This window comes from Anas acuta, chromosome 11 (genome assembly GCF_963932015.1).
Source record: "Anas acuta chromosome 11, bAnaAcu1.1, whole genome shotgun sequence".
NCBI lineage: Eukaryota > Metazoa > Chordata > Aves > Anseriformes > Anatidae > Anas > Anas acuta.
In genome coordinates, this window is record NC_088989.1 from 9,753,860 (window position 1) to 9,773,384 (window position 19,525).

The 19,525-nt window shown below is 43.0% G+C and overlaps 1 protein-coding gene across 4 annotated transcripts in view; it reads right to left on the minus strand.

The window, feature by feature from the left end:
* The window catches only part of SETD5 (SET domain containing 5), a 63,797-nt gene that overhangs the window by 18,131 nt on the left and 26,141 nt on the right, over positions 1–19,525 (minus strand). For 3 of the 4 annotated variants that reach the window (XM_068694284.1, XM_068694285.1, XM_068694286.1), the window contains 14 exons: positions 18,703–18,808; positions 17,646–17,857; positions 17,267–17,325; positions 16,681–16,868; positions 15,592–15,630; positions 13,814–14,056; positions 8,839–8,987; positions 8,412–8,529; positions 7,880–7,989; positions 7,348–7,594; positions 7,051–7,131; positions 4,695–4,958; positions 3,533–3,853; positions 1,720–1,962 (listed from right to left, as the gene is read on the minus strand). In XM_068694284.1, coding sequence (XP_068550385.1) covers positions 1,720–1,962; positions 3,533–3,853; positions 4,695–4,958; positions 7,051–7,131; positions 7,348–7,594; positions 7,880–7,989; positions 8,412–8,529; positions 8,839–8,987; positions 13,814–14,056; positions 15,592–15,630; positions 16,681–16,868; positions 17,267–17,325; positions 17,646–17,857; positions 18,703–18,808 — 2,380 coding nt within the window. The remainder of the gene's footprint in view (positions 1–1,719; positions 1,963–3,532; positions 3,854–4,694; positions 4,959–7,050; positions 7,132–7,347; positions 7,595–7,879; positions 7,990–8,411; positions 8,530–8,838; positions 8,988–13,813; positions 14,057–15,591; positions 15,631–16,680; positions 16,869–17,266; positions 17,326–17,645; positions 17,858–18,702; positions 18,809–19,525) is intronic. The other variant, XM_068694283.1, reaches the window with a different exon arrangement.

Sequence of the window (19,525 nt, forward strand, 5' to 3'; positions counted from 1 at the left end):
CAGGCTGTCAGTAGTAGTGATAAAAACACCAAATGCTAGCAAGCAGTCTTTTCCATGAAAAAGCTGGGGAACTCCTACAAAGTAGATGAAAATCCTTATTAGAGCAGTTATTGATTATTTACTTTCAAAAAGTAGAGATCTATCAAAAACACTTTCTGCAACATAGGTTCTGGGCACTGAATCCTTCAATATTTCATTAATTATTTAGATAATAGAACAGGCAGTGTGGTTAAGTTTCCAGGTGATGCCAACCTGGGAGAAACAAGAACAAGCTAGAAGACAGTATTCAAACACTTTCTTAGTAAACTGGAAAATGCATGGGGAAAAAAAAATAAAAAAGAAGTACACAGCTCAGCACAGGCTAGAACAAAGTACCATACAAAGCCAGAAACAATCACTTTTAAAATTACAGCCTTGAAAACTAATGGATTTTTTCTAACAAACATGGTAAATCACAGACTGAACACGAATCTAAATCAACCTGTCAAATAAAATTCAGTCGTCATAGTGGGGTGCACAAAATAGGCATAGGCTACATGACACAAAGCAGCTTTCTGCTTTATTCAGCACTTGAGCTGCAACACAACATCCACTTCACTTCAGGGAAGAAGTAGACCAAATGAAAGTCAGACTATGCCGTTCTCTCTCCTGCAGTCAGAATTATTGTATGACTAGAAAATAGCCAAAGGTAATAAAAGATGCATGGGCAGATTACTCAGGTACATGGAAGCAAATACGATTTTGTTCACACGAGTACATATGAACCATCAAGAGCTTTATCTATGAAGGAAATACTCAACAGAAACCTCAGCTTCTTTTTGTAGGTGTATGTTAGTGCAAGACAACAAATTGGCCAGAGGTGGGAACAGAAAGGTCCAAACTAACTCTTCGGAAAAACTCCTTAAAAAGGGGGCAAAGAAACTAGGACATTGTGCCTGACTTTGAAAGCTACCACGACTGTGAGATCAGAAAGGATTTCCATAATGCTGCTCTTGGGTAATTATACAGAAACTGGAAAAGCCTCTGAGCAAAGCTGACAAGTGACTGGCAAGATGGATTCAGATAGAAATCTGACTCAGTAAACTAACCTGAACTACTGTTTGCCTGTGGACGGGTAAATGCCAGCATTTGCTGGCCACACACCATCTCTGGAGGAATGAAGTCCTCAGCTGGACTCAGTTCAGGCTTCCTGCAGGGCCACAAATAGCTGTTGTAGACAGACAGTCTGTGATCCCAAACAAAGAGCTGTGGGCTCGCTCTTGTGAACAGCCTTTGCAAAACAACACTGGCTCTCCAAAGAGAACAGATCCCGACTGAGACGCTGTATTCCCGAGGTGTTTTTGCAAAGCTGACCTATCCCTACAATGCCAATCATCCTCTGTGAAAGCAGTGACAAAACACATTCTAAGGGCAACAATTAAACCCCTCAAATCACGTACGCTGGATAATAAACAGCCACCACAGGGGTGAAAATACAAGTTTCAAAGAAGGGAGTCACAGATCAGTTCTACCACAGTAAAAAGCAAGGATGAAGACTGGGCCCTGGCTAGGCAAGGGTCAGCAGTTGCAGTCTGAAGACCTCCTCAAGTGGCCAGGCAAGGCCAGCTCAGCAGGAATACATGGAAATAGGCTCACAGAAAACACGGCAGCTTTATGAGGGTGCCAGTAAGAGCATGATGAGTATACAGCCCCCAAAAGTTAGGACGTGATCAAACATACCTTTTTACAGGAGCTGTAAATTCCGTCCAACAGAAAGGGCCTTCGACGTCTCTCGGGGTTGAAAGGTGAACCAAAACGAATGTAGTGTTTAGGCGTGGTACAAATCAGCGGGGAGTGGATGAGACCCGGCAACATGTTCAGAGTTGTTGCCAAAACTGTCGGGTCTGTAGTAATGCGCAGAGGGCATTCAATGGGGCACTCCTGCTTTTCTGCCTTGTCATTCAGCCATTCAGTAACAAGATACTGAGGGAGAAAGCACACACGTCAGTGCGACTAGCACAGGTGAAGAAGAAAGGTGAGATGGCACAAAGGCACGTAAATGAAGCTGTGCTTAGGTCAGCCCATATGCTAAAACCTCCTTACTCCTCAACAGGAAGGAATGCAGCCACGACCTCCTGCATCAGTCCCGATTCACATCTATTGCAGGCACTGAGTCAGGTGATCCTGTTTTATGGAAGCAGCTCAATCTTACGCTCCATTAATATTATTAGAAGGCTCTCCCAGAACTTGATCGCCTTGTTCTAAAACCCGTCTCTAAGCTGCAAGCCTAAATGTATTCATGGCTAGTTTATTTATGCCCCGTACGTGCCAGCTGTCTACTAGCTTCTGCAATTTCTGCTTCTTTCCCTTAGAAGTTTCTCCAGCTTGCACATTATAGTCTGCAGTCACATTCCCTCTTGGTCTTCAATTCTAAGCTGCAAGCTAACCGCTTCTACCTTGTTCTAAATAAATACCCTCCCAGCCTGCCATCCCACTCATCCCAAAAAGATACCACCACTGATTCCCATACCCAGCACACTGTTATGCCATTCCAAACTTACTTTTAAATTCCACCCAACATTTACTACATAATGACTCAATTTTTCTCTCCTCATTCTCTCGTTGGCATATACAAGAGAACCTTTGTTTTACTATCCTTTACAAGTTGCAACACCCCAGTTATTTCCGGTAGCTTTTTTTTTCTCCTTACCATGGATGTTACACCAGAATGGTACTGGTGATATTAATCAGGCTAGTGAATTGAAAGTTGCTACTACTTCAGACCTCTCTCTCCAATGGCTCCCAACTTGTTCTAATGAACATCCTTTCCTTTGGGCTCCAAAGCTAATGCTCTTTTCCAATATCAGCATCTAATCTTTAAATGCTGGCTACCCCATCAGATTTGTTATAACCATCTTTGCATGCTGCGGCCAAAAGCTCTTCCTAGCTCACTACACATAGGTGCAAACCCACCAGCTCTCTCCATCGTTCTATTAGTAAGCACCCTGTTTTCTTGCAGAAACAATAAACAGCTTGTTCTCCTCACTATGCCCTTTCCCAGACATCACTCATCTCTAATTGCCCTCAATACCAGTACTTAAAAGCAGTACTTAAACTGCATTTTGCTTTCCTCACCCAGGGCTCACCCTCCATCACCCAACTCCTTATGACACCAAGCCCTTCTCTCCCAGGACTCCTCGAGCTGCAGCGCTTTCCTCCCCACATATGCAAAGGTGAATAATTTGTCTCTTTATAGCCTTTTTTGCTGCACCCAACAGGAAGACCCTTCCTATTGCACCTCTGCCACCCTGTTGGTATCTAAGTTCTATGCTGATTTACTGTACTGACCAGGCAATTTCTTTTTGATCTTTCTTTCTACAGTGCTGAACAGCCAGACTCTGACACGTGGTGAGAGCTCTTAGACACTATAAGAGAAATAATAAAGCAAACCTTAGATCAGGTCATGTATGTTAAAGAACTGCTTCACCTGAGCCCCAGTACTACACAAAACCTCTTTTTCCTCTCTCCAGTTTGAGCACTTGACCATACTTACCTTTTTAGTTTTGGGGTACTTCACTGCAGCCCGATTAGACTGAGATCCCGCAGCCATGATAACAGTTGGGTCAGATCCCACCAACTGTCTGCCTTCTCCTGGACCTTCTACGTTGCTGATATCTGTTGTGGTTACCAAGCTGGCAGTGCTTCCTTCCTCTGGGACAGCCTGTACAAGTTCAGCTTGCTGCGAACTGGCTTGTTTCTGCCTTCTCAGTCTTTGTGCTGAACTGGTCCGGTATCGAGAGAAGCGACTTTTTGGTCGGGGCCTGGAGGGTTTTGCTGGAGCGGGCTTAGTAACTGTTTTTTCTGGGACAGCATCCTACAACATAAATTGTCATTAGTCCTAGCACCATCATGAGTCTTCCTTTTCTCTGCTTACAGGATGAAGGCCCAAGACTTATTTATTGACATTATCCGACCCACAAAATCTGGCTGGACCCTATTTGTATGGGCTCATAAGATGGCTTTGGGGACCTTATCATTTTATCTGCTGTGCTCTTAAGGCATCAATCAGAACATTTATCTTAAGTAAGACAGCAGCAGGAAGCAACTTGCTATTTGTCTCAAGGTAACTACGCTCACTCCTGATCTGAGCTGACATGCATTGTTCTAGGCAAGTATCTGGGCTCTGCCATATAATGGGGATACTTGCAATGAAAACAGGCCAAAAAAAAACACACAAAACTCCTCAATTACTGTAGCTATACCTCCAACTTAAGGTCATATCAGTACAGAAGGGGTACAGCCTACTATATGGGGTCCACTGGGTGAAGGAGCTGAGCTTAATCCACCCAGAGAACAAGGACACCTAAGAGCAGCCTTTCTACATCCAAACTGAGGCCATCAAGAAAATGAAGCCAGGCTCTTTGCAGCAGTGCAGGGTTGGAAGATGAGACAACGTACATACATTCAAATACATATAAGACAAGTTTTTCACCATGAGAACAGTCCTGAACTGAAGAGGCTTCCCAGAGAGGCTGTGCAATCTTTGTCCTTGGAGGCATTAAAGACAAAACAGGGTAAAACCCTGGCCAACCTTGTCTAACCTCACAGCCATGCTGCCTAAAGCAGAATGCCCAAATTTTCTCCCAACCCAAACAATCAGACATGCTGCGTATGAGCTTGGTACAAGCAATTAAACAGTTCCATTTTCATCTTACCGCTACTTGTGAAGACCGCCGTGTGTTCACCCCAGTACTGCTGGTACTGTTAGAAATGTTTGGAGCAGCAGCACTCAGTGCTGAACTTCCATCCTCCGTTTCGGGAGTCTCTGTTTTTACTTCCTCCAGGTCAGGAGCCTCAGAATTGACACTGAGTTCAGCGTCGGTGCTGTTCCGGTCTGATGGCTGCTCTCGTCTCCTCTTCCTCTTTTCCAAGTTTTCAAACATGTGCATGATGGCTTCTACCTTCCTCTCTTCCCGGGACTAGAACATGTAAAAGGAAATTTAAGTTAGCACTGTAAATAATGCACGTAGAGAAGAGGATGCAAGAGCAGAGATGGGATGCGGCACTGTTGGGAGAACGACTGCCAAACAGCAGTGACACAAGAGCCAGATAGGGGACAGAAGGAAACTGTGTTGTTTTTTTTTAACTGAATTTTTCAACATGGCAAATTTCCCAGAATACCAACAACATAATCATGTGTTCATAGAGTAACTAGAAGAACTAACATTGTTTTTAAATAGGCCCACTTAGATACTACTGAGTTGTATTTATAAAATAGCCACAAGGAAACATATAATTTTGAAGAACTAAAATCCTTGAAGAAGAATAAGGAGAGTGAAAAGGTGACCTGAAAACAAATGGAGCTACTTGCTAATGAACAAGCATTAGAAATAAACATAAGCCAGAGGCAACAGAAGTAAGTGAATCAGTAATTTGCAGCAAATATAACACCACCGTGAAAACTGTCAGGAGATCACCCAGCTCAAAAATAAAAGCTTTTGTCCAAGCAGCTTACACAGTGGATAATAATAACAGAACATGAGAGGCAGAGAGGAAAAAGAAGGTATTTATTAGGTAAACAAATGACAGGAAATCTTATCATCTAGCTGTGTCAGAAATAATTGTTAATTACGCATGTAAAAGGCCCAGTACAATAATGCTGCAGTGACTGGCAGACAAGCTGAATCAAGTCAATTTTAAGGGGTGGGATGAGGTGCCTTCTAGGAATTCTCATGGGGGGGTAAGTGTCTTAAAGCACACAGCGATACTCAATCACGGCAGCCTGGCCATTACAGTTTGTTCCAAAAAATACTCAGCACACAGAAAAACAGATTTTAAAAATTGTGGAAACTACAGATACAGGTATTTACCCAGTGCCAAATATAGAAAACAATCTCATTAAAGGAGATTAACTGGTGACACACATACAGCAATGGGGCTGACAAGCTCGTGGGAAACTAACACTTCGCTTTGAGAGATTTCTTGAACTATACTGTCCCAGAAAGAAACCAACTTCCTTGCATTAAAAATAAAATATTCCCTCCAGGGTTATGGTCAGTATGACGGAAGACTACTTTTATTCAAACTCCAGCAGAAACAAACTGCTTTATCTTGCCCCTTCTAAGAAATCCATGAGATAATCCAAAGATATCCGTTAAGACGGCCCTGGGCTCTGCAATTTGCTGCACTACCTTAACAATTAAAGCATTCTCAGGAAATTTCCACACAGAAGATCCTCTCTCTGATCAGAAAAAGCGCAATGGTTAGGGTATTTGGTGAACAAAGGAAAGGCTCCTCGCTCCGATACATTTGCTGCCTGGTAGAAGGATGGAAGCACTTTTTCTTCGCAGCCTTTTTTTTTAATATTAAAAAATAAAAATAATAGTCCCTTCTTGGCTTTCTTATATTCTGTGTTATCAAAGACCCAACAGCACTAAAACATTTTGATCAAGACAACAAGGACAATTTGGGAACACAATGGAATTTCCTAATAAAGAATACAGGAATTTTTCCTGACTTGTGCCAATAGGGCTGCTGGTAGCCTACTCCTCTTATCAAGTTTTGCCACTTTATCCTACACCCTTCCCTCATGGCAACGTGTCTGCACAACCATTTCGTCAACCCATATGTGGAACAGATACAGGTTAACAAACCTAACCCAGCAAAGTGGGTCAAGGTTCTGGATCATCATACGGCTCCATAAATTCTTGTGCTGGTAAAATGAAGGGCACTACAGGCACATAAGGGTGCAATTACCTTTTTTGAACCTGGTGCTGATTGTCTTCTTAAAGGTATGCGTTAGGCTATAAAACAGCCCTGAAACTAACAGTTAAACCTTTCAACCAGGAAAGGAATCTGTCCTGCACCTTCTCATCTGCAGTGGCCCCATATAAATCTCCTGTGTGGAGCCAAACCCTCCCCCTCCCCCCCCCCCCCTTTTTTTTTAAATTGAATTACTGATGTCCACTGACAGCTGGAATTTGTGCTGAAATGAGTGAAATGACCAACCGGACCTGTTGGTCACTACATGAAGCAAGTCCTAAGGGGAATGATAAACAGAGAGGTACTTGCCCGTCGGCTGTGGACCAAGGCTCCCTGTTCGTCTACAGACTCCTCTTTCTCCCCTTCTTGTTTCTCCTCTTTATCTGCCACCTAAAAGAAAAGGCCAGAATTACTAGGGCAAACAAACAACGATACTGTTTTACAGTTTTCAAGATTCTTATGGTAAAATAAGGTGCTAAGGGTTTAAAAAAGTGAAGGGTTTAAAAAACTATTGCAGTTTCTGTACTGAGGACACCAGTGCTGCGGTGGTTCAGATTCCACAACACCGAACAACAACAAAAAATGATGACGTATCTGGTGTTTTACCTCATTGTCACTGACCGCCGCAGGTCCCTCTGGAACTTCCTCTGTTTGTTGACTGCTGTTCTCATCCGATGCAATGCCCTGCTGTTCCATTTCTAGTTCCTTTCGACGGGCTTTCCGCCGGCGTGTTTCTGCCCCAATCAGCGTGCCTAAAACAGGTGGAGGTAGGTGTTCTGCAGCATTTGGGCTACGTTTCTGCACAGGGCAATTCCGGTTCCCCTTGTGACACGCACAGTCCACTTTATAGTTGCTGCTCCAAAACACAAACATAATTCGTGTCACTCTTCATTTCTCAACCCTTGTACAGAGACATTCAATGCATCTCCTACTAAACATCTCACCACGTGCCAAAGCAAGGACAGCAGGCTACCTTATGGCCTCTATTGTAGAATATGCCAGCAGAACTGGACAGAATAGCCGGAAAATGCAATTCAGTAGAAAACGGAGCAAAATGTAGAATGCGAGGAAAGGGCTGGAGGAAGATGTCCAGTCCAGGAGGGCAGTGGAGAGCTCCTGGGCGAGGTGAAGGACTCACCAGATGTTGTACTCATAGTCAAAGGCGATGGTAACCTCTGTGTCCTTGGCAATGGTGGCAACAGCATAGATGCACAGGTGGATCATCCCATCAGCAATCACATGACGAACCTTGTTAAACAAAGCAGAGAGAAACTAACATCTCCACAAGTTGCACTTCTTATTTCCAAGAGGGAAGGCTCCTTCTGTAAAGTAGCTCTTATCTACCATGTGAATAATTATCCTAAAAATCTCCACGGGGAAAAGCCTGTTTCACTGCTCTTATCCTGTGCTTTTGCTCTTACACTTCCTACCACCTGCTTACCCTATCATTCTGCAGCCAGAGGAAAGCCATGAAAGCAACATTTCCCTTCAGAAAAACTCATTCCCAACCTTTTTCTGATCTCCTGTTCCAAGTATGAACCATCAAACAAGCAAGACATGCAGAGAATTTACTCTTTACTGCATTCTACGTTTGAATATTCATCAAGAGAATGCAATAAATTTATGTAAAACTTATCTGCAATTATGGTGATGGTGAAGAGAGAATTTACCTCTGCATTTGGAGTGCAGGAACGCCTGATGAACCTGGCATCATTACCAAAGGTGCGGGCATCAACACACATTTCAACGCCATTGAACTTGGAGTAGAACAGCACAAAGGGATATGGCCTGGAGAAGTAACAGAATGTCTCAATCCCAAAATACCCAATTCCCACGGCAGTTATAACAGGAAACAGTGCTTCCATCAGTACTACTGCTCTGGAGGCTTATGCATTTCCATGAGCAGAGTTGAACAGATTCACTTCAGAGGGTTTTGGTCCGTAAGCAGAGCATCAAGCTGAGGCTGTGTATTTGATTTTACTTTTTTACGGGTGGCACAGCTGACAAGGGCCCTGTAAGTGTGCATTATCCCATAGAGACGCTAGTCTCCCTGTGCCATGATGCTCTCTCATACTAATCAATTCATAGTACTCTTACTTTTTGAAGAAATGCCCATTGACCTCGAATTGCTGTCGTAACATAACCTTCCCTCGATACTCAATTATAAGGGTATCTAGTGCCAAGTCTCTCGCTGCCCTCAGGATCTTCCGGTGCTTCTGAACCCGAGTCACCCTTCCCAGCTGCAGCTGTAACAAAAACCAGAACAAAATATGAGCGCTAAAACCTAAGGCCTGTAATTCACAGAGAATATCTTGCCTGCATGAAAATAAAAATTAATCTAGCAGCAACACCCAGGAACTCTGCACATACACCCAGTGAATATATTGTTTATCCTGTAACAGTTTAGCAATAACCAATGACCTTGATAATACTTATCAAGAACAAAGAGTATTCATTCCTTTCCTTCAACAGTAAGTCTCACAAACCCATCAGACCAAGCGTTTTAGTCTTGCAGCTAGGAGGTATAACCAGACCTGTCAGTTGCTGCTAATAGGGAACTGCTCTGCAATTATGGCCACTTTAACAGCCAGAATAACTCAAATCTTCCCTAAATTGTGGGTTGTCACACACTCAGAGGAAAAACAGAAGCTTTTCCTTCTGCAGGGGATGGTAATTCTAGCTAATAAGCCAAAGACTTGAGCTGTCAATTTCCATCTCCATCCAGAATCTTCTCTTCATCTTCCTGTTCAACCAGTGCTGGGGATTTTTATTTTTTTCAAACCATGAAGAAATACATTTTTAAGCAGATATTGACAGTTTGCTGAATCTCCTTCATGTTCAAGCCTATTACGATGGATTTTCACAAGATGTCTTGACAGTATGAAACCACACTCTTCTTTAAGCATAGACATGCAAAAAAAGAGGTTTTATGGCATAATGGAGGGGATATTATAAGCACTGCAACATAGAAGAGATTTCTTCCATAAAAACAAAGTATTTTTCCTGCTTAACAGGTTGAATCTCTCTGCACAAAAAATTTGGGAAATTTTGCAAATTAAGTGAAGATGGCTGACTGCCTCGCCACAAGAGCTGTGCCTGCTCCCTCCTAAGCATGCTATTCACTGTTCATAAGGACAGTTTTTGATACTTTTCCGGGCTGAATTGAGGCATAAGTGTTCTTGCTTCAGCAATAATGACATTCATCTATCTAATTAGAAGTAAAACACATGATTTTGTTAAAAGAAAGCTCCCAAGTTTTCTTGATGAAGCCCTGTAGCTGGGAACAGCTACTGAGCAATCTGCTCATCTGGATAAAAATCCCACCGGCTTAAGAAAGGGCTCTATTAGGACAACGGCAGAATGACGACGTTGTAACCTCATAAAAATAAAGTTAATGCCCTAAGGCAGCACTCAGTATGGAGAAGCAAATGAAACCCTCCATACTGGCCGTGTTGAGAGCATCGAACCACAGACTTTACCCTCCTCTTTTGTTAAAATCTTACATGTGTTCTGAATAAATGTATTTGAGAGGAAGGAAGCTTTCATTGTTTTAATACATTATACTGCAGATCTTGGAGCAGCCAGTAAATTAAGAACTATTAGTCGACTTCTCTCAGGTTCAGGATAAAAATAGCTTTATAAAAATATTCATTTGAAACCTATGCAGATGGAGTAATGGTCTTGCTATTCCAGATCTCCTCGTAGAGATATATCCAGCACTACATTTATCATGCCTACAGGGTGTATCTCTTGCAAACAATTCTATGCCACTGTATCTGCAGGCAATTGGGAAAACCTGAATGTATTAGAGACTCTGAGAAGCCCTGCATGGTGTCATACCCTGGATCCTGACAGGAGCACAAAGAGCATTCCCAAGTCCAGAGAAAACCATTAAGCTGGCATAAAAAAGACCCATACAATTTTACGACCAAGAAGTCACACTGCTAGCCCTGATTTGCGATCAACAGCCTCGTGACATGAGTGAAAGATAAGATGGTTTGCATTGCTGAGAACAGTAGCATTCTGTGGCCAAATCGTTTTAAGAACACTGGATCCACTTTGCATTATCCAACTGTAGCAGTAGAGTAAACAAATGGAACCAGATTTGCTAGCGTGTGACGGAAGGAGATAAGGAAGAAGTACCTGAAGGTTGCAGATAAACTAGAACCGAGACACAGCCTGCCTCCTGTCCAACAGCTTTGTTCCTATACCACCCCTAGTTCCTTATCGAAGGTGGCTCTATGCAGGAGGGACAGACCAGATGCCCTGCGGTGTTTACTTCGGACCTAAATTATTCTACAACACTACCAATTTCTCTTAGAATCTTTCAGAAAATTGAATAGCATCTGGGAGCCTTCACTCCTGCCTTTGGCCCATGACTGATTTGTGCTACTCGTCACCTGATGCTGGAAAACAGCCTGGAGAACACAAGTGGGATGAGGTAGGGTGCTGGAAGGAAAAAGAAAGCCCACGGAGGAAAGAGAATCGCTGCATCTGTATAACTTCACAATTATCTGACTTTGGTACGACATGAATGATCTCACAGCATTTCTGATAAGATCCTAGCTCAGCTTGTTTTTCAATCTCTGAATTTAGAAATATGAAAAGGATTAGCTGCCATGCTTTCATGTGTGAAAAGAACAAATGACTTCATTCACGTCACAGGCTAGGGATTGCTGACTGGTAATCAGACAAAACTGTTCTGATATTTTTGCAGAGCAACATCTGCATAATACTCAGTGGCTTTACTTTATAAAGGCTCTTCACTTCAGTATGTGAAGTCAATCAGGGGTTTGAGCTCCAGTCAGCAATTATCAGAAGCAACAAAGGGCAAATACTGACCCTGGGTTTGCTCTGGCAACAGCAGGCAGAAAAGTGCTTCAGCACGTTCAAACTATCAACCATCTGATCCCTAAGCTGTTTTTACTCATAACACCACACAGCCTCAGGTTTGCACAAGTTTCCCTTTGCATCTTTTGGACACGTGAGAATTGACTTGTCCAGATCACTCCACTGATCAAAATCCCATATCCTGCATCAAACTTCTTAACGTACCTCTTCGTACTCCTAGTTTGGGGAAGATTTTCTCCCCCCTCCCTCCTTTTTTTTTTCTCCTCTCTGAGAGTACACGGGCTACATTTGCTTCATTGTTTACCCAAGCTAAATGAACTGAGAGAGTACACAAGGCATGGTATGACATTTCATTTTTACTCCTTTCTAGTTTCTCCAGAGTCTTTATGGCCAAGCACAGCAGCCATGATATCCATGTTCTACACACAGCTGCTATCTGCACATTGACACCACCACCTTACTTCGTTTTTTTCCTAAAATACCTATTTCCTCATCACCCAAAAAAAAGCTATTTTCATGTCCAGTAATGACATTTAGTTAAATGACAACTGATGCAAACTGAGAAACCTTCTCAGTTTACCTAACAGAGATGAGACAAACGAGTAGAACAAAAATATAAAGCACAGGATGAGAGACCAAGTACTCCTGGTCACTCCACACCTGTGACAGCCATCTGCTGAGCAGAGAAAACAAGGATGTAAGGTCTGAGAAGCAGCAGCAGCCCAGGATAGCCACCTGAATCTTCCTCAGTATCCAAGATATTACATAGCCACCAAGTCCCTTTGTGCTTCCCCAGCATGTGGAATGATAGCTACCTATATACAGCTTGTACAGAGTAACTTGTACAGAGTAACTTCAGCTCCCTGTGAAGGTTTTGCAACTTTATCTTTTTGTTTCTTTGGAATATATTGCATTTGTAGTCTTCTGATTTGCAATGCTGGTCACTTTTCCCTGTGGGAAAATCTACATCTGTATAGGGGACGGAGAGGGCAAGAGAGCATGACAAGAACAAACACATTTATATATGGTGTCTTTTATAATCATTTGTCCTGCTGTACTCTGTGAAAGTGACCAAAAAAAAACCAAGCCTGTTTTATTATTTATTTCAGGGCTTTTCCTAAAATTCATGTGAAGGAGATAGTTGACTGTACCTTTAAGACTTGGAAAATATTAAAACTTCAAGAGAAGCAGAACATTTCCCTCCCTGTACTTCCTCACAGTTGTTCCATTTAGGAAGACCACTCACACAGCCATGTAGAAAGGTTACACCTCCTCCCCCCCAAGTTTTATTACTGTAGAACTAGGGGCAAGACTGGAAGGAAGTTGGGTGCAAAGTCCTCATTCTGCACTCTCCCTTACTGGCAATATCTGTGCTGTGCCTGCTGTGCTTCACCTAGATGAAAGCAGAGGGAAAGGTGGAAGGGAACACATGAACTTCACAGGGAGCTGAGTCACCTGATATAAACAAGAATGATTCAAGCACAAACATATACCTGATAGGCAGGTTTCTGACTGCTCCCCTTCTGCAGAAGAGGTGCCCCACATCTGGTAGTGAAGCCCATCCTTTTCAATTCCACCTATCTCCATTCCTCCCAGACAAGGAAGCCCCACGATGCCTGAACTGATTGGGAATGCTGCTCCCTGTTCGATAATGCTCAGATCAGATGAAGTATCAGCTCGGAACAGTGGGAAGGAGGATGGACACCACACAAACACATCCTTTTGTTGTTTCTCCTTGTCTACACACGCTGCATAAAGCTAGCAAGACCCAAATCACTGCATGTCTCAGAAGAGACAGAATTAGGTAGAGATGGTTCCCTAAAATCAAATTGTAATCATGCAGTATTTGAAAGCCACCAGAGGTCCAAGTAATTACCCAGAAGTCTGACATAATGTTGAAAAGCTTCTTTAAAATAGCTTCACATGCAACATGAACAACAACAAAAAAAGACAATGAGCTTCAGCTGGAAAGGAGGAGGTTTCCCATTTCCACAAAGCGGGAAAGTGAGAGATCCGGTTCTGCCTCCAGCCAATGAAGACCCAAAGTAGGTCTCACGTCTTGGTACTGGTATTTCTTCTGTTTCGTTTCACATCAAATCTATACCTATTGGTCTGACATTACACCCTGACAGCTGCTATATTCCTGCTCACTCATGCCCACACCCTAAACCTAGAAACCAGAGGATCTGACCTACCCCACTTCTTCCACATCGGTTCTTACCTGCATCTGGGACCCAATTACAGTATTATTGCAGGCCAGCTCTGTTTTGTTGATTGTGTCTAGCATAGCAGTTTTGCCCACGTATTCTTTATTAGAGTTTAGATGGCGCTCCAACAGGTTCTGCACGTCAGCGCTGTACTGGTTAGTAAAGGCTTCTTCATACTGATCTGTCCAGAGCCGTATTCGATTCTCCCACCCTTCAGCTGTGTTTTCATCCAAGGCGTGTGCTTCAGAAGGGGAGTTCTGCACCAAACAGCAAAGGGTGAATAGCTAGCATACAACAGGAAAAATCTATCCACAGTGCGCTCAGCATATGGATATGCTACAGAAAAGGGAAACCCACTCCAAGCTATGAAAGCATTGGTTACGAGGACACCTTTTTCAGAACCTCTGTCCTCCATAAACATTGTACAACAGTGCCACTTGGGAATCTACAGACAATTCTGTGAAGGACTAAGACCCCTTGAGAGTTGGTATTGGCATTGCTACATACAAGAAAATTAAGCTAGCACTTGGCCAGAAAAGAGTTCTTTTTAAGTCAATTTGGAAAAACAATTAAGCAGATTAAAAAAGCACAGAACAGAACATACAAATGCAAATAAATCTCATGCAAGCTTGTCTTACATTCAACCCACTCACGTCCAACAAAATGCTAGATGATGCTGATCGTATCTCAATCTTTGCAGTGACTGATCCCAAAATACTTCTAAAACCTTCAAGCTAAATGGTCACCAGGGTTTCAAGAAACTGAATGTACAACATAAGCTAATACCCAGAAGGTTAAAACTGCAAGTCCTAAGCAGCATAAAGAAGAGAGGTTGAAATCAGGTAATCCATTTATACTGTCTTGTAAGGGAGGGGAAAAAAAGAAGCTGGTAGAAAAAAAAAGCGCTTCATTCTTTATTTGACAATAATTTAAATAATTGAACAAATAATATTCCAGAGGTCAACAACTTAACTGGCTTTTAGGACTGAGATATATGAGACACTGAATTAGTAGTGACCAGAACCACTGAAAAATAATCATTACTTTCATCATACATATTACAAGCACAAAAATTACACGCATTTTTATCCTCTTCAGGCACTTGGGTACTATGGAGACAGGTGTACACACCACAAAATCTTCCTTTTTCCTCTGAGCCACCTGCTATGAGCCACAGCACCATGGTTAGATGGAACTGATGGACCTTTAAAACAACTCTTGTGCTTGTAGCAAAGTTTACCTCCCTCTTTTTTGTCAAAAAAGCTTTCTATCATCTAGCCAAACCTACCAGTAATGCAAAAAGAGATAAATGTATCATTCCATTCATCCCGAAGTAATAGGATGTGGATAGAAGCAAGGCAACACTGCTAGGGACTCCAACACTAAACTTGAGCTACTTAATGACACTCAAGCTTAAAATATCTTTGATGCAATCAAATGATAACTGACCTCACAAGAGAGTGGCCACAACCAGTTCTACATCCTTACATCAAACATTTCACTCCCAGGTGTCATATATCAGTCTTATCTCTTGGAACAGGATGGCATTACAGAAAGTGATGGGCTATCTGAAGCAAAAGCAAGGTTCAAGGGGTAATTCCTGTGATAACCTTTTGAGCAGGCCTGCTTTTAGTGCACAGAAAGACTTAGGATCATTCTGATTCTGGTAGCACAATCAGAAATTTCCCAGGCAAACCAAGAGAAGTACAAAATTACAGGGGGAAAAAAAAAAAAACACAAACCAACAGCAACTCACACACCACCGTCACAGAGCTTTCTCAGTTCCACTCACCTTCATTCTCAGAGACTTCCGTGAGCCCTCTCGAAAAGCCTGTCCCCGGAACAAGGAGAGAAAAAAATATTTTATAACCTTTTCTCAGAATTAGTGCCCCTGAACGGCAATAGATCTTATGCAACCAAACAACCCTTAACAACAGATGGCAAGAATTACAGGAAGACCTACACAAGAAGCAATGGACATGAACAAAAAAGATCCTGCAATGCAAATCCTATGAAAACTGAAAAAAAAAAAAAAAAAAGCAAGCTTGACAACCAGGATTTCAGAACTGAAAAGCCTGCCTTCATGCTTGGTATAGAATCTCAAGATCAAAACCCAACCTGTCCTGACTGACCCTGCTTACTTCTACAGAAGAAAGGGCCAACAACAGAATCAAACTGGTTCACAACAAGATACCCGGAGACCTCACAATGCTCCTGCTTCCAGTCTTTTATTTAATTAATGCCTACCAGAACAACTTCAAGGGAAACCTAAACCTGGGGAAAATCATGGTAAAGCTAGCAGATGATGGGAAAGAACCAGCTGCTCACTCCCTCATGCTCCAATACAGACAATTTAAAATTATTTCAGTCTCCAAACCCTCACAAACAAGACAGTAAAGCCATCCCTCAAGCAAATGCTCATTACTACCTACATAGTTCTCCACACAGGCACTATCTCTGTCCCTGAAGAACAGTGCCAAGAAGCATTGCAGCCCAGATTCCTAACATAATCTGCTAAGAAATGCCATGTTCACTTCATTCTTCATTCCATTCACAAGCTGCTTCTTTGCTACAAGCAGGCAGACTCCAGGAGCTATTTCCCCAAATCCTAATACAGAATGGAAAATATGCGAGCTCAAGCCTCTGATCACAAATGGACGGTGTTGGGAAAATAAGGGTGGAGTTCCAGTAAGGTCATTTTAAAACTAAGAGCCACATACTCTAGCAGGTCACACATTTAAGGAGTCACATTATTACACCAGGGTGAGCAATTCCTGATAGGACAAGTTTCTCATTTATTCCCAGCTTGTGATCTTACTCTCAACAGTATTTCACATAGCATCTGGGAGGAACTACAGCAACCTCGTCTCATTCCACATACCTTGATCTTTTTGGCCTTTGGAGCAGCGCGAGCTTTTTCTGTACTCCTCTTCCTCTTCTTCGGTTTGCTTCTACGGACGCGGTTGACAGTCAGCGTGATGCTTGTAGGGGTGTGCTGAGTAGCTGTGTACAGCACCGTAGAGGGAGACAGTTCTTCATCCCAGCTCTCAGTTGCACTGCTGTCCCCACCTATAGAGTGGAGTGTTTCATTAGCAACCTCAAAATTCACCCCACAGAGAACAGCCCACCCCTTCGTCTGCTTTCACCAAGGTTACTTGACAATACACAGCTCGTCCCTGAGAAAACTGTACCACTTCAGTTTTCCCTCCCAGACTGGGAACGCGTCTCCCACACTCCTGGTATCTCACAGATTAGCCCTGATGAACATTTTGCTTTTTTGTTCACAATATAACCTGATTTCCCAGAGCTAACTGAGGTGAGGTAGAAGGAGTGAAAAAATCCCAGTGGTTTGTGGGTACAGAACACTAGCAGGCACTGATTACACTAGATGATTGCATCAGCCAAAAAGAAAGGCCTTGCAGAAAGAAAGCAAAAGTCACCATTATCAGAACTACAAACTCACTCACCTGACACGTTGTCCTGCTTCCGGCGGCGGAGTCTGATCACCTTCCCCCTGCTCATTCCTCTGCCAAACGAGAATGCACAATTGAAGCTGGTTTGTAGGAGTAAAGTCACTTGAAATTCAACAGGATGTCACAAGATGCGTGCCCTCAGTGGGGCCCAGGATGATAAGAACATCGATTTAACATCCTCATCTCCACTCCTGGTGCCACCAACACTTGTCAGGCTGACAACGCAAAGGAGGAGGGTCAATACTAGGTAAAGCACTGGGAAGAACGCTCCAGCTAGCAAAAGGAAGTCCGTCCCACAGCCCAAACGTGACAAAGGTTGGCTTGAGAAGTCAACAGGAGGAGCAGTCCAGATCTGCACTGCACCAAAGCTTACCTGCACTTTTCGCACTTGAGGAGGAAACCATCTTGAGAGACACTGCAGTGGCACCAAGTGGGAATTGATTCTCCTTCTGAGGAGCTCTCACTGTCCCCGGAGTTCTCCTCATCAGGTGAGTGCAAGCCGTTCAGTTCTGCGCGAGGTATAATGGTCTGGACAGGAGGGGAGGCTGGCGGTGTTGGAGGAGGAGGGGCTCCGTAATTATGATCCTGAAAACGAGTATTGGCAGTACTACTTTTAATGTGAAGATATGATGCCTAGAAACTTCCCAGGTTATTACTTAACAACCGCTGTAAAACAATAAACTGAATTCCTCAACCTACCACGAAGGTAAAGCTCTGAAGGAGGTGAATAGTTTACTTCACGAATTACATTCGCCAATGAATTAAATTCAAAACCTAGGAAAGTCACCAGGCTACTTCAACATTAACCGTTGCTCTGCTAATCATCTGAGATGACATCAGTGGTCAAACACCAGAACAGGTTGTCCAGACACGTTGTGAAGTCTCTGTCTGCTGAGATATTCAAAACCCAACTGGACACAGTTCTGGGCAATCTGCTCCAGCTGACTTTGCCTAAGCAGGGGGGTTGGACTACCCAGTCTCAAAAGGCCCCTTCCAACCTCAACGATTCTGTGACATCTCGTTCATCCCAGAGTTTCAAACCTTCCTGACTGTTCCTTATTTCTCACAGTTACAAGTTATCAACGTAAAGACCTGTGCAGTTGAAACAAGCATAAATAATATATAATAAACCAAACAGGGCATAAAATTACTGCCAGAAAAATATTATATATTCATACATAGTCACTTCATTCAGTTAAAAAAAAAAATCTATCACCTAGAACACTAATAAAGCTTGCTACAAAGTATGCAAGGCTTCAACAAATAATAAACACATAAATGCAAAATGTATGGCACAACTCAGCTGTAACTCAGAGTTCCCTAATAAATAAGCCAAATCTCCTGAAGCTTAACAGGCAAAGCTATGGAACAAGGAGAAAAAGAGCAAAGCAGACAGTAAAGAGCTGATTCACTGCAGAGAGAGTACTCACTGCGTAAGGCAGCCCGCGATAGCTGTGTTTCTGGGTGGCCCCATAGCCGTGGCTGGAGTACACATTCTTCTCACTGACAGCTGGACTAGCTTCCACAGACTCTGGGCTGCAGAAAGGGCCAGAAGTAAAACCCATCAATAGAACATCATTTTTAGTGCCAGTATTTCACAGCTCTTTTCTATTCAACACATGAGCTCAAAATGAAGGAACTTTGTGAAATCGAGGTGTTCTATGTGCTTCACCAGGCACCGTGTGTGCCAACGTTGCACAGGATGAACCTGCTTTCAACAGAGGGAAGCAACTGAGTAAGGGCCACCCTGTATAACTCCTCTTATATAAAACTGGGTCTCAATCGGAGAAGTTAAGAAAAAATAATTAAGAAACATGTATGAAGCTCAATTTCCTTATGGTTAAGGAAGTTGGGTATAGTTTGGCATTCGTATCTGAACTCAGCCAGCTTAATCTCAAAGCCACCGAACAGTACTGCCATGTTATCTACACAACAGCTTATTTCAAATAGCAGCTAAGCGGCTTTCCTGCATCTGCGCTCGTTTCTCTCTCTCTTGGATACTAATTGTGAGCCGAGTCCAACGTCCCATGATAAAGCCTGCACGAAACCTGCAGCTGTCCCGACAGCAGCCACTGGGAGCTGGAGATTCCTGCTACGAAGGGGCTACAAAATTCATGACCTGGACAGACACCGGCCACAGGCAAATCGGATTTACCCTGTTCTTTCTACACAGCAACACGGTGTGTGCAATGTGCTGAATAAGAAATTTGTTGCTGAGGTACAATGCACTCTTCCACCACACGGTGGTGAAAA